The sequence below is a fragment of the Pituophis catenifer genome, unplaced genomic scaffold (assembly GCF_029215685.1).
Source record: "Pituophis catenifer annectens isolate HBS135680 unplaced genomic scaffold, rPitCat1.0.hap2 SCAF_4, whole genome shotgun sequence".
NCBI lineage: Eukaryota > Metazoa > Chordata > Lepidosauria > Squamata > Colubridae > Pituophis > Pituophis catenifer.
In genome coordinates, this window is record NW_027256884.1 from 118414574 (window position 1) to 118429771 (window position 15198).

A 15198-nucleotide genomic window follows, 5' to 3' on the forward strand; every position below is an offset into this window, starting at 1 on the left:
AGTAACTTGCTCAGTAGTAGTAACTATGAGATGGATCTTTTGAGTCCTAGTGGACAAGCATTTAAATATGAGCCAGCAGTGTGCAGCAGCTGCCAAAAAAGCCAACACAGTTCTAGGCTTCATAAACAGAGGGATAGAATGAAGATCCCATGAAGTGTTAATACCACTTTATAATGCCTTGGTAAGGCCACACTTGGAATACTGCATTCAGTTTTGGTCGCCACGATGTAAAAAAAATGTTGAGACTCTAGAAAGAGTGCAGAGAAGAGCAACAAAGATGATTAGGGGACTTATTCTATTCTATTCTATTCTATTCTATTCTATTCTATTCTATTCTATTCTATTCTATTCTATTCTATTCTATTCTATTCTATTCTATTCTATATGACTGGTTAGTGTACAATAAAACAAAAATAAAACAATTAAACACTAATGCAAAAAAAAACAAAAACCCAAGGGAAAATGGACCAGCATCCTACATACCATCTATTAAAACAAAGCTGCACCATAGATAGTATGTACCATGTTTTCTAGAATTCAGCTTTACAGCCGTTGACTTCTTATAATTTCTGGTAACTCAATTTGCATATTTGCGTTGGAAGACTTTGAAATTTCCATGAACCTGAAAAGTGTCCATGCCCATAGGTGGAAAATGATGGCCACCAAGTGTTCTTGAACTACAGTTGCCAGCCAGGATCCCTGTTGGTGAAGCATCTTGAGCAGCGGTGTCAAACTTGCGTAGTCATGGTTTCGTCATGTGACGTATCGGGATTTTTTTCCCCCCTTCGCTAAACCGGGCATGGACATGGCCAGCTTGTGACACATTCTGCCCGCAGGCCACAAGTTTGACAGTCCTGATCTTGAGGACTGTTTTGGTGTCTTAAGACAACTTAAGCTTTTTATATATGAATCTGATAGAGCATACCAGTATTATATATGTTAAATCCCATTACTCAGTTAAAATGCACCAACAAGAAAGAGAAAATTTTCTTTATTAGAAGCTTCTTTTAACAGCAATCACTGGATCTGTTCCACATGCCAATGTCTATTTATTTACTGTATTTATTTATTAAACTCGTATGTTGTCTTTCTCACCTGAGGTGACTCAGGGCAGTTTACAGTCATTGAATAAAATGTTGTATAAAACATTAGAACAATAAATACAGATCTTAAATTTAAACATTCAGTTAAAAATTCAATTGTGTCACTATAGCCAATGAATGACTGAGGATTGAAGGTAAAATGTTTTACAGCTGTAGCTTCTGTCAACCTGTTCTAGCAAAGGCAATGTGACCTGAACTAATTAGCCGGAAGAGAGTTTTATTAATGTTTACACAGGTTCCATCAAGCAAATTCATGATATTGGCTGATTGGCAACGGTATTTGCATTACATAGAATGCAGGGACCTAAAAAGCTGCAAGTGAAAAGTTACAGATCAACTGATTTATCTTTCCTTTGTTTTCCACATGACTCATTTCTTTGTCCTTTGCATCTACGTGACCGGGTCTACTTTCTAATAGAACTGATTTATATTTCTCTACAAGAAATATAATACAAGAAAACAGTTGGGACAGTCTCATAAAAGTGGGAGGGACAGTGACCTCATGTCGCATTGTCTTTGCTAGAATAGGTTGACGGAAGCTACAGTTGTAAAACATTTTAGCTTGAGTCCTTAGTTATTCATTGGCTATGTTCACACACAATAATTGAACAAGGTCACTTAGATCTGACAGTGCATTTTCATAATTCGCAAATCTTGGTTTTAACATTATTGGTTCTCCTTTTTTAAAAATATTGTGCTGATTCTGTTTAGTACTTTAAGATTCAACATACCATGTAAAGCCAAAACATAGGGTGATACCATGACTAGGTTAAGAGTGTGATGTAAACCCATTAACTTATATAATTTAACTTAGATATGGTTTTGTTGGGACTATCCCAAAGATGTATAATAATGGATAGATTCTTCTATCCAATTCCAATGGCACAAACTGAAAATTGCAAATGGCCTTTATAGCAAATACGATCCAAAACATCTAAGTAGCAAAGAAGTACCTTTCCTGATTTATTTTATGATTAAGCACGAGTACAAATACAGTGTGTCGTGTGTTAAAATAATATGTATGTAAGCCTTAGCAAATAAATTGGGATATATTCTATGAAATATAACAGAAGTTTGAGAACAGAAGGTGGTTGCCTTCTTATTGAATGCATGCATCAACATGAAGGTATGGAAAAACATTGAAATATCCCTTGCTGATTTTTCCATTCTGCTCCCACCATGCAGAGATATTAGCTTGGGCCCTTTTAAGGTGAAGGTGGATGGATGGAACCCAGTTGTTCTCACGTCTACTTCTACTGGAAATAAACAGCACAATCACAAAATGTTTTTTTTTTTTAACCCAGCTGATTCTCGCTGGTGCTCTTCGGATTGCTGACAAGGTGGAATCAGGGAAGACCTCGGTAATTGTACATTGTAGTGACGGTTGGGACCGTACTGCTCAGCTCACCTCTCTGGCCATGCTCATGTTAGATGGTTATTACAGGACAATACGAGGCTTCCAAATGCTGATAGAGAAAGAATGGCTGAGTTTCGGGCACAGATTCCAGCTGGTGAGTGTGATTATTTTTTTGGTAGAACATCAACGGATTTTGAAACTCAGTTTTTTAACAATAGTAACAGCAGAAAGAGAGGATAATATTTTTCTGGGTTAAATCAGTTTCCAGAAAAGCCAGAATAAGGATTTTTTTTTTTTTGGGTGCACTGATTCACAGTTAGTATTTTGTTGAATTCTTGTGCTGAACATAGTCCGTTTTCTCTGTTCAGAATGCAGTATTTCTTTTTCCTTAGCTATTTCTTTGCATTTGGCCCATTACCTGATCTTGTAAACAAACATACAAGTGGAATTCTGTATCTTGATTTAAGATTATGAATATGCACTTAAAAACTGGCTGAGGATTGCTGATCACCACTCAGACATAATTGCAAGAGACTAGAAAAATTCCACAGCTTACTGTGGAGGAATAGAGCGCAATAGTTTTCATGGGATGATGCCAGGGTCTTTGACAACTATTGAAAACCAAAAGTGATTATTTTTCAACCTAAACTCTCACAAACTACCATAACTGGAAAAAGTGAAGAAGAGGGCAATCAAAAAAAGCAAGGGCCTTGAATACTTTTCCTACAAGGAAAAGCTAGGATATTTGGAATTGTAATACAGGGAAAAAATGAAGGATGTCAGGAAATTATACATAGCATGGAGAAAAAGAATAGCATGAAGTTTTCTCATCCCACAAAAAGTTTAGACAGTATCCAGTGGAACCAAATAGAAGATTTAAAACAAAGCATTTTTTTTTCCAAACAGTATGTAGAATTCATTAATTCTAGGTGTGATTAATTCTAGGTGTAATTGATGACATGGATAATTCTAAAAGGAGATTGGATAAATTGGTGGGGATGAGTCTATCAGGAGCTATTTTGATGGAGTCAATCTCAACACTCAATGTTGAAGATTCTTGTTACTTGAAGATGGGGGTCAGCATGCCCAAAATACCAATTGTGAAGAAACAACATGGAAGAGAATTGTGCGTTTTCTCCTTATGAGAACTTCAGGAGGCTTTAGTTGGCCACTAAGAAAGACAAAATGCTGAATTCAGATGCCTAATTAAAGATACAGAGTGTTCTTAACTTCATGTTATTAGATGAGGATGCAGGGTGAAAATATTTACACTGTAAGAAATCCACAGTGAAGTTTAAATGGGCAGAGTAGAGAGAGAGAAATTTTAAAAATTGCTCTTTAATTGTTCTTCAGGCTGCAAATCAGGAATTGGGGCTCCACCTACAGGCCTGTTAAGTTGCTTGCTTTGGTTCTCTATGAAGAGGGTAATTGTCATAGGTTGGTGTCTCTGTGTCTCTGTGTTTTTCCTTCGACTTTTTTCTTGTTTCAGAGAGTTGGCCATGGAGACAAAAACCACGCTGATGCTGACCGATCTCCTGTTTTCCTACAATTTGTGGACTGTGTTTGGCAGATGACGAGACAGGTATATTTTGGGGACAGCAAAGAACCCCAGAAATAATATTCCTCTGTTTTTGTTGTCGAGCCAATATAAAGTCAGTGTGTCACTGTTTATGGGTAGCAAGGGCCAATAGGTTGCAGCTCTGTGAAAAAATACTTCAGTGGGCAACAAGCCTCTGTAAACTCAATGGGTCTCAGTGCTGAACATATTCTCCATTCATACAGGTGGTCCTCAACTTACAATCACAATTGAACCAAAAATTTATATTGCTAAGTGAAAAATTTGTTAAGTGAGTTTTGCCCGCAATTTACAACTTTTCTTGCCACATTTGTTAAGTTAATCACTGGTTGTTTAGCGACTCTGGTTTTCCCCATTGACTTTGCTTGTCAAAAAGTCACAAAAGGGAACTCCAGGACACTGCAACCGTCATAAATGTCAATTGTCAAGGATCCGAATGTAAATCACGTGACCATGGAGATGCTGCAATGGTCATCAGTGTGAAAAATGATCATAAATAACTTTTTTCAGTGCCATTCTAACTTCTAACGGTCACTAAATGAACTGTTGTAAGTCAAGGTCTACTTGTACGGTAACCCCCCTTCCTAGTGACACTCTCCCCATGCCTTGAGCATTAATCAGTCAGTGAGACAAACAGCAGAGGGCTTCTTTTGATATTACAGCATTTTCTCCTATCCCAAACGGCATTCCTTGGATTGAAAAAAAACAGGAAATTTCCAAGCCAAAGTTTGTATGCAGAACTTGCATTTGGTTGTTTTTTTTTTTTGCAGATTTGGTCTGGTTTGTAACCCACATTCCCCTGGAGCAGGGGTCGGCAACCTTAAAAACACAAAGAGCCACAAAGGCCCTAACCAGAAGCCCCCTGTTTAATTCTGGAGCCAACCGGAAGACTGGTTCCCCCCACCATAGAGTTTCCTCCTAGCATGGCATCCTTTTTCCTCTACCTATCCTAACTGAAAGCCCTATCAATTGTGGAGCTGACTGGTGACAGGGAGCCACAGCAGAGGGATGAAAGAGCCACATGCGGCTCCAAAGCTGCAGGTTGCTGACCCCTGCCCTGGAGGCTCTGAGCTGGCCTGTTGAAGCATGTGCCCTCAAAAACTTTATTTTTGAAAGAACCCAGGTCCTGAATGTGAGGGGGGAAAGATTTTCACCAGAATAACATAACCTTATATTTTAATACAGAGGTCTCCAAACTTGGCTGGGGAATTCTGGGAGTTGAAGTCCACAAGTCTTAAAGTTGCCATGTTTGGAGATCCCTGGTTTAACACAAAGTGTTCTTTGCCTTCTTGGAACTTGAATTTGCCTGACTAATATTCAGGTAGCTCCATATTGTCTCTATCAAAGATAGCTTCATATTGTACTGTAATATTGTACTGTATTGTAATAAACAAATCATTGTTTATTATTTCTCCCAAGAGCAGCAGTTTCAAGTGGGCTAATATCAGGTGTGAAGAATCAGAAATACACGTTAAGTTCCACCTAACTGGGTTTATTTTTCATGCTTATACACAAGAATCTAATCAACTAAAGGTCAACACTAAATTGGTGCTAGATAAGAGTTAACAGAATTCAAGGGAGGTTGGTCTTGTACGGTGTCGGCTGCTGGGGGTTCGCAGGGGTTCAAGAGAACCTCTAGCTAAGATTCTGTGCAGTTCGAAGAACCCCCAAATCCCACTTTTGGGTGGCCCCGAAAAGTTGCAAAATGGGGCAAAATTCATTTAACAACCATTTCGCTTATAGCAGAAATTTTGGGCTTAATTGTGGTCGTAAGTCGAGGACTACCTGTAACCTAAAGGCTGCAGAGAAGATTCTGAGATGCCAAATGGAGGCTACAATTAGCCCAGGTGTAGTCTTCACTCATTAGCAGCAAGTCTTTGGGGTTTTAATTGCAACTTTCTGCCAGCTGTTCCTATAGATATTCTCTACTCTGTCAAAAGCTGCCTATAGGCCTGAAGACAGTCTTCTTTTCATTGCTGGTTGTTAGTCCACATTTCTGGATAGCATATACAAAACAGGTATTTCTTATTTTTGGAGATAGTTACATCCTTTCCTAAAGGAAAGGGATGCTGATAGTAACACCGTTTTTCCCCACCAAGTCTTGGAAGTAGGATAATCTCTTTTATGTTATCACTATGCACATACACAAACACATACATATACACATCCCAAAAGTGCTTTTTCAAAAGGCAACTGGACCTTGAAGCTTTTCCTTGAAGAGGCTTTGCTTCTCATCCAAGGAGCTTCTTCAGTTCTCATTCTCCACCATTCAATTAGAACTGAAGAAGCTTCTTGGATGCGAAGCGAAACCTCTTCAAGGAAAAACAAAGAAAGTCCCAGAGGTGCTTGAAAAAGCACCTCTGGGACAACCATGACTTGGATGACACACACATACACACTTCTCCAATATAATTTTCTGGCAGGAAAATGCTCTTTCGAGGGTCATGTGAGAAATATCCACTGTAAATCTACTGTAACGTTTTTCCTTCCTTCCCTCCCAAGTTTCCCACAGCTTTTGAATTCAACGAGTTCTTGCTCATCACCATCCTTGACCATCTCTACAGTTGCCTCTTTGGGACCTTCCTGTGTAACAGTGAGCAGCAGAGAGTGAAAGAGGTAAACCATCACCATGGTTCTTTTTTAAAAAAAAGATAATAATAATATTTCTCTCTATTCGCTTATGTATACTTTTTTTTAAAAAAAAACCCATTTTTAAAATTAAGTTATAAAGTATTAAAGGTAAATGTTCCCCTCGCACATATGTGCTAGTCGTTCCCGACTCTAGGGGGCGGTGCTTATCTCCATTTCAAAGCCAAAGAGCCAGCGCTGTCCAAAGACGTCTCCGTGGTCATGTGACCAGCATGACTAAATGCCAAAGGCGCACAGAACACTGTTACCTTCCCTCCAAAGGTGGTCCCTATTTTTCTACTTGCATTTTCTACGTGCTTTCGAACTGCTAGGTTGGCAGAAGCTGGGACAAGTAACGGGAGCTCACCCCGTTACGCGGCACTAGGAATTCGAACCACTGAACTGCCGACCTTCCGATTGACAAGCTCAGTGGATTTTAAGCCCCTGATCCACTGCGTCCCTCATATAAAGTATTATAAAATACAAAATACAAAAGTAAATAAAAGAGCAGTGAGGGGAAAGAGAAGTGTGGAAAGGTAGGGAAAAGAAAAAGAAGCATTGACTTCTGACTCTCTCTATTGCAGTAGAATAAGGCATTAGCATCAAATCACAGCTTTTCGTTTTTCCATAATAACATGAACAGGTGATTTCTATAAATATCTATCAATCTAATCTATAAAACCCAAAGTCAGAGAGTTATATTCTTTTCCACATCAAGCATGAAATTCAGAAGTGGTCTCCATGTGGAGACCTGTATTTTTCGTACTATAAGATGCACCTGGCTTTTGGGGAGGAAAACAAGAAAAACAAAATCTGCCTCTGCCTCCCAGCAATTTGCCTCCTTACAGCAAACAGCCTGGTCAGCTTCAGCACAGCCTGATTTAGCATGAGCAACTGATTGGCGGTTAGATCTGCCTCCGGGAATACCGCCTAACAGTTGTTCCAGGCTGCTGGGATCGCCACCGCCTATCACCACCATCGCCGCCTAATGCCACCTCCATGTGCTCCATTTTTGGCCTCCGCGCGTCCCATTTTCGGTCCCCACGTACCCCATTTTCAGCCTCTGCGCATCCCATTTTCAGCCCGTTCCAGGTGGCAGGGATAGGTGGCGGATGCGGCCATCCCTGCTGCCTGGAACGGGCTAAAAATGGGGCACACAGAGGCAGTGATAGGCGGCAGCAGCAATGGGCAGCAATGGGCAGTGGCGATCCCCGCAGCCTGGTACAGCTGATAGGCGGTATTCCAGGAGACAGATCCAACTGCCAATCAGCTGCTCGTGCTAAATCAGGCTGTGCTGAAGCTGACCAGGCTGTTTGCTGCAAGGAGGCGAATTGCTGGAAGGCAGAGGCCGAAGGGTGGGGGCTGGTGGGTGGGCGGGGCTTCGGCAACATTCGCTATATAAGACGCACAGACATTTCCACCCACTTTTGGGGGTGGGAAGTGTGTCTTATACACCAAAAAATACGGTATGTTCCTTTTTTTAATCAGAGTAGTCAGTTTTGCCATTTCAGCCAGCTCCATCAACTTCTGCATCCATTCCTCCATGGTAGGTATCAAAGCGTCTTTCCATATTTGCGCATACAATGCTGCAGTCAACATGTATAGTAACAAACTTCTAAATTTTTTCTCCAGTTCTTTTTCCATTAGTCCCAAAAGGAAAAATTCTGGTTTCATTTCTATCTTCATTTTCAGAATTTTCTGTATTAGGGTAAGAATCATACTCTTTTTTTTTGCTTTTTGCTTTTTGCTTTATCACATGTCCACACCATAGATCAGGGGTCTCCAACCCTGGCAACTTTAAGACTTGTGGACTTCAACTCCCAGAATTCCTCAGCCAGCTTTGCTTGTGGACTTCAACTCCCTCCCTCAGCTTTGCTGGCTGAGTAAATCTGGGAGTTGAAGTCCACAAATCTTAAAAGTTGCCAGGCTTAGAGACCCCTGCCATAGATGATTTAAAAAGTCCCTTCTTTATTTTTACACTTCCAACATTCATTTGACATGCCTTTATAACATCTTAGATAGCTTATCCGGTGTTAAGTACCAACGATACATCATCTTATAAAAATTCTCTTTTAAATTATAATTTAATGTAAATGTTAAACGCTTCGCCCGCATTGTTTATGTATACTTTTGAAATGGAACAACGTCCTTGCTCCTTACAGGGCCTTTCAGAAAAGACAGTATCCCTGTGGTCCTACATCAACAGTCAGCTTGAAGACTTCACCAACCCTCTGTATGCCTGCTACACCAACCATGTGTTGTATCCGGTGGCTAGCATGCGTCATTTAGAGCTTTGGGTAGGATACTACATCCGGTGGAATCCTCGAATGAAACCACAGGTAAACCACAGATTCATGGGGATGAGAAAGGAGACTTGGGTCAAAACCAGATGTTTCTTAGGATTGCAATTACGGTCATGGACTTCCTGTGTTTCGCCATACAGGTAGTCCTCGACTTACAACAGTTCATTTAGTTAACTGTTGTAAGTTACAACGGCACTGAAAGAAGTGACTTATGACCATTTTTCACACGTATGACCTTTGCAGCATCCCCATGGTCATGCGAGTTACGTTCAGAGGCTTGGCACACTGACTCATATTTATGATGGGGGTGCAGCATCCCGGAAGTCATGGGATCTCCTTTTGCGACCTTCTGACAAAGCAAAGTCAATGGCGAAGCCAGGTTCACTGCTGTCCAACTCTGGAGGCTCTGAAGTCCACGTATCACTCCCAGATGGCCCTGGCCCCATCTCTGCCTCCGACGCAGAGCCCTTGTCCGGGCCTTCCCCAGACTCTAGGACTGGCCCATGTTCCTCCCCAGCCTTCTCACTGTCCGACTCCGCTGCCAGCTCCGCAGGCTGCTGGCAGACCACAACATTAAGTTAGTAACGCAGTTGTTAAGTGAATCTGGTTTCCCCACTGACTTGGCTTGTCAGAAGGTTACAAAGATGATCACATGACTCAGGCACTGGAACCGTCATAAATATGAACCAGTTGTCAAGTGTCTGAATTTTGATCACCTAACCATGGGGGGTACTGCAATGGTCGTAAGCGTGAAAAACAGTCATAAGTCTGTGCCATTGTAACTTCAGTCACTAAACAAATGATTGTAAGTTGAGGACTATCTGTATAGCCTTTCCAGAAGAGAATTTGGGTATTTTGAACAGGTTCTGTTGAGGAGCCGTGGTGGTTCAGTGGTTAGAATGAAGTATTGCAGGCTAATTTAGCTCACTGCCAGGAGTTCAATCCTGACCAACTCAAGGTTGACTCATCCTTCCAAGGTTAGTAAAATGAGGACCTAGATTGTTGGGGGCAAAATGTTGACTCTGTAAACCACTTAGAGAGGACTGCAAAGCATTGTGAAGTCCAAGTGCTACTGCTATTCTGGAACTCTGCTAGGTCATGAAAAATGTCTTCTGGGTTTTTATAATCTTGTCTCAAGACATCCCAAGATGCCTTTTTTCAACAGGCAACCTGACTTTCTGATTTTTTCTTTGAAGATGTTTAGCTTTTCATCCAGGAAGGTTCTTCAGCTCTGAAGAAGCTTCTTGGATGAGAAGCGAAACATTGTTTTGACCTAGGCTTCTCCAACAGCACGAAGCCGAGTGCTCGTCCCAATAAACCCCTTTTATTTAATTTACAGTGAATTCCTCTCCAGCAAAGTCTTTCCTCTCCCACAGTCTTTCAAGATAGTTCACAATTACCAACCTTTATCATGCTTGGAGAGTGGCCACACTGATATCTTTCAGATGCTGCAATGCTTGGCAAGAATGCAGGAATGAACTCATTGTCTCCTGCAAACACCCCTCCCCTTTCGCTCCTGTTTTATTCCCTCTGGGAGGGGCCCTTCATCGTCCTCCTGTGGCCTTACTCCCAAGTCGACCCTTGTTCCTTAGCTGTTCCCTTCATCTGGCAACTCTGTGCATGCGCACACTGGGAACAGGCTCCAGCTGTTCGTCTGCCTCACTGATGTCTGACTCCGAAGGCAGCTGATATCTGTCATATGGCCCTGGCCCCATCTTTGCCTCCGACGCAAAGCACAGACTCCAGGACTGGCCCATGTTCCTCCCCAACCTCCTCACTGTCTGAATCTGCTGCCAGCTCTGCTGGCTGCTGGCAGGCCACAACAAACGTCTTCAAAGAAAACCCAAAAAGTGGAGTTGCCACTTTTAAAAAAAAGCACCTTTTGGGACAACCATGACTTGGTTGCAAGGGTGAAATGCTTCCGGTTCGGACGGTGGGTGGTTCGGAGGCGGGTGGTTCGGAGGCGGGTGGTTCGGAGGCGGGTGGTTCGGAGAACCGGTAGCAAAAATTCCTCCCCCCCCCATGCCCAGCTGAGCCGCACAATCATCAGAGGCTTTTTTTTTACTTTTAAAAGCATTTTTTCTACAACCTCTTCGGCCGAAAAAATGCTTTTAAAAGTAAAAAAAAAAAAAGCCTCTGATGATCGCGGGGCTCAGCTGGGATCATCAAAGGCTTTTAAAAGAAAACAACCCTTTTTTCCTTTTAAATGCCTCTGACGATCCAAGCTGAGTTGCTTGATCGGCAGAGGCATTTAAAAGAAAAAAAGCCTCTGCCAATCAGGCAACTCAGCTGGGATCGTCAGAGCCTTTTGAAAGCATTTTTTTACAACCTCTTCACCGAAGAGGTTGTAGAAAAAAATGGTTTTAAAAGGAAAAAAATTGGCCACACCCACCCAGTCACATTACCCACCACCACCAAGCCACGCCCACAGAACCGGTAGTAACAAATTTTACATTTCACCCCTGGAGATTCTCCATAGACATTCTGTCTCGAGAGTGAGCAAGGTATGTAGCTTTTTTTTTTGTTTTGTTTTGCCATTAGGAACCGGTACATAATCGCTACAAAGAACTCCTGGCAAAACGAGCAGAACTTCAGAAAAAAGTGGAAGAGCTCCAACGAGAAATCACCAACCGCTCCACTTCCTCCTCGGAGAGGGCCAGTTCCCCTGCGCAGTGTGTTACGCCCGTCCAGACGATTGTATGACATCACGCGCCCCCGTCTTCCAGTGCTCTTCCCCAACGTCTTGACGGGTCCCCTGGCTGGCCTTGAAAGGAGCTGTAACCCAACACAGTGCGAAAGCAACAGGTTGAGGAGAAGCTGGAGCAGGACTCTTTGTTGGTGGCCCCTTTTTCTAAGAAAGAAGCTTTCTTGAGTCTAGACAGTGTATTTATTATGGTCTACTTCTCCAGGGTATTTTATTACAGGTGTAACACTACAAGAGATGGAATCTTTTTTTTTTTTTAATATCTCTTATATAATTAATTTTCTTGTGGGCTAATTAAGAGGAAACTAGCTACATGGCATCTCAAGACCCAACAATAGGACATTTGTTAATGAGTTCAAAATATTTAGCATTGACTTTCGTAGTGGAATGATGCACTTATTATACAGGGTCTCATACTTATTTCAAACCTCAGCCACCTGAATACAAAGAGCGTCACAGGGACTTCTGATGTATACGGTGGGCTTTATTGATTTTTACCTTGCCCACTTACTTCACTGCTTCACAAAACGCAAAGAAATTTGCAAGTGGAAATGCAAGTCATTGTAGGAAAGAAGAATATTCATTGCAATCGTGCGTATCACAATTATGCATGCTAGGAAAGAAGAACATTCATTGCAATCGTGCATATCAGAATTATGCATTCTTGGCTTCTGACGCTTATCAGTGATAAGACTATTTTGTGGTGCCTCATTCTTACAGAAATATGACCTCCAAAGAGGGAAAAAAGCAAGAATTTCAAAACTTATGAGGTTAATTGCTCTACACAGGGATGAGGAAACAAATGTGTCGTCCACATGTTTCTAGTGGCGTTCATGTAAAGAGGAAAACCTTGAGGCCCTCCAGATGTGAGAACGCCTGAAAATCTCAATAGATTCAATAGCTGGAGGATGTTGAGTTGAGGAAAGGCCATTGCTAAAGATGCTGTATATTGAAGTCATACATCTAGCCAACACCTAGATTGGGGAAAGGTAACTTAGAAGCATCTATGGGAGTAAGCCAAATGGCGTTTTTTAATGACCGCGTAATCCCTTGCAGGGTGGAATCATGGCAACTGAATGAAGCTGAGTGTTTACTGACCGGATGCCCTTCCTGGTGCCAGTGCAGAGTTTTTTTCAGCAGATACATTCTCAGTGTCCCCAAAGAGAGAAATATCTGCCTCTACCTAGGATTGAACTCCTGATTGTGAGGTGAGCGCTCCACCCCTAGGCCACCACACCACTCATATGAGAGTAGGCCAAATGTATCCATCTATTCTATCTCTGGGTACTATGATTGGTGGAACAGGCAATTAAACCATACAGCATGGTAAACAAACAAGAGTCTTGTTCATGCAGTGCTGTCAAAAGGGACCCAAACCCAAATATAAATGATATTGTTTGCTCACTTTTAATTTGGCTACTTCGGTTTGTAAATCATAGTGTATGATTTAGGATCCAATCTGGGTCGGTCAACCAGGACCAGAGATTTAGTCTTCCAAGCTTTTTGACGTGTGCTGAAGTCCATCCCCCAGAGCAGGGGTCTCCAAGCTTGGCAACTTTAAGACTTGTGGAATTCTGGGAGTCCACAAGTCTTAAAATTGCCAAGGTTGGAGATCCCTGCTCCTGTTCTGCCCCAGCTACGGATCCCAAAGAACACAGCACACACAAACTCTGAACAAAACTTAGTTTACTCAAATAACGTAGTTTTAGCAAATGCCGGCTGTTAATAAGCGTTCTTAACAGCCTGCCAGAATTCCACAGATAAGATAGAGTCTTACTGGATTTGGCAGAAATCCCAGAAGCAAGGTTACAGAGAAATCCCAACGCGATGATTAGCGAACTAAAGTTGTTTCCTGCAGATTGATACAAGCTGCATTCTTTATTAAATAGGTTAAGGGCGTGGCCAATTAGCCCCAAGCCTTACTCTCTACTCCTCCTCTTCATCCTCTTCACTTAAAGGAGCCTCTGGAGGTTCTGAAGGCCCTGGCTGAATCCCTGCCTCTGGCACATCTTCTCCAGCCTCCTCACTGTCCGACTCAAGTGCCGGCTGCACAGGTTGCTGGTGCAGCACCACACCAGCCTCCTCATCGTCGGGATCAGCAACAATCCGTGCAGGCTGCTGGTGGGCCACAACAGCTCCAGAGAACTTTTCTCTACCAGAACATCCATTCTGGCAGAGAGACGTTCTGGTAGAAGTTCTACACATTCTGGTAGAGAGAAGTTCCCCAAGGATAGGTTCCAACACAAGTTTGAAAGCTCGGAAGACTAATCCTCTGGTCCCGGTGACTGACCCAGATTGGATCCAGCAACATTATCCTGGGACACGTATACAGGTAGTCCTTGACTTACAACAGTTTGCTTAGTGACCGGTCAAAGTTACAACAGCACTGAAAAAAGTGATTTGTGACCATTTCTCACACTTGCATGGTTACATAATTTACATTTGGATGCTTGACAACCGACTCACATTTATGACGGCTGCCATGTCCCGGGGTCACGTGTTCCCCTTTTTGCAACCTTCTGACAAGCAAAGTCAGCAGGGCGGGGAAACCAGATTCACTCAACAACCGTGTCGCTAACTTAATAACTGCAACGATTCGCTGAACAAAAAGTGGCAAGGAAAGTCGTAAAATGGGGGGAAACCTCGCTTAAATTTCTCATTTAGCGACATAAATTTTGGGCTCAACTCTGGTTGTAAATCGAGGACTGTCTGTATTTGCCTTCATTTGTATATGATTTAGTATATGGTATGAATGCATACCATATGTGACATATGGGATGCGGTGACTCAGTGGCTAAGATGATGAGCTTGTTGATTGAAAGGTCGGCAGTTCAGCAGTTCGAATCCCTAGTGCCGCGTAATGGGGTGAGCTCCCGTTACTTGTCCCAGCTTCTGCCAACCTAGCAGTTCGAAAGCACGTAAAAAATGCAAGTAGGAAAATAGGGGCCACCTTTGGTGGGAAGGTAACAACGTTCCGTTGGCGTTTAGTCGTGCCGGCCACATGACCACGGAGACGTCTTTGGACAGCGCTGGCTCTTCGGCTTTGAAACGGAGATGAGCACCGCCCCCTAGAGTCGGGAACAACTAGCACATATGTGCGAGGGGAACCTTTACCTTTACGAACACACCAATAGATTGAATAGATTCAGATGCTTTGCATTTAAAACCTTCTTTGATCCCTGGCATCTCAAGGTGAGCCTTAGATAAGTCTTTACGACCACTGCTGATCGGAGGAAACAGTGCTTCCCTGGATGGGATGAACTAGTCATTTTCTCTGGTAAAGGCAGTTTCTCATATATATACCTATATAGGTAGTCCTCGGCTTACGACCAGAATTTCCAGTGCTAAGTAAGACGGTAAGGTAAGATTTGTGCCCAATTTTATGACAATTTATTTGCCATGGTTGTTAGGTGACTGCCACTGCAGTTATTAAGTAAATAATAGCATTAAGCAAATAATGGCTTCCTCCATTGACTTTGCTTGCCAGAATGGATGGAAACTAATCAAGGAGAGAAGCGACTTGGAAT

General features: G+C 42.4%; 1 protein-coding gene across 1 annotated transcript in view; it reads left to right on the forward strand.

Moving 5' to 3' along the window:
* Positions 1–11900, forward strand: part of MTMR2 (myotubularin related protein 2) — a 51820-nt gene extending 39920 nt beyond the window's left edge. The window contains exons 11-15 of the mRNA XM_070943991.1: positions 2408–2614; positions 3950–4042; positions 6539–6652; positions 8827–9003; positions 11509–11900. Of these exons, the coding sequence (XP_070800092.1) occupies positions 2408–2614; positions 3950–4042; positions 6539–6652; positions 8827–9003; positions 11509–11670 (753 nt within the window). The 3' untranslated portion in view covers positions 11671–11900. The remainder of the gene's footprint in view (positions 1–2407; positions 2615–3949; positions 4043–6538; positions 6653–8826; positions 9004–11508) is intronic.
* The last annotated feature ends 3298 nt before the right edge of the window (positions 11901–15198 follow it).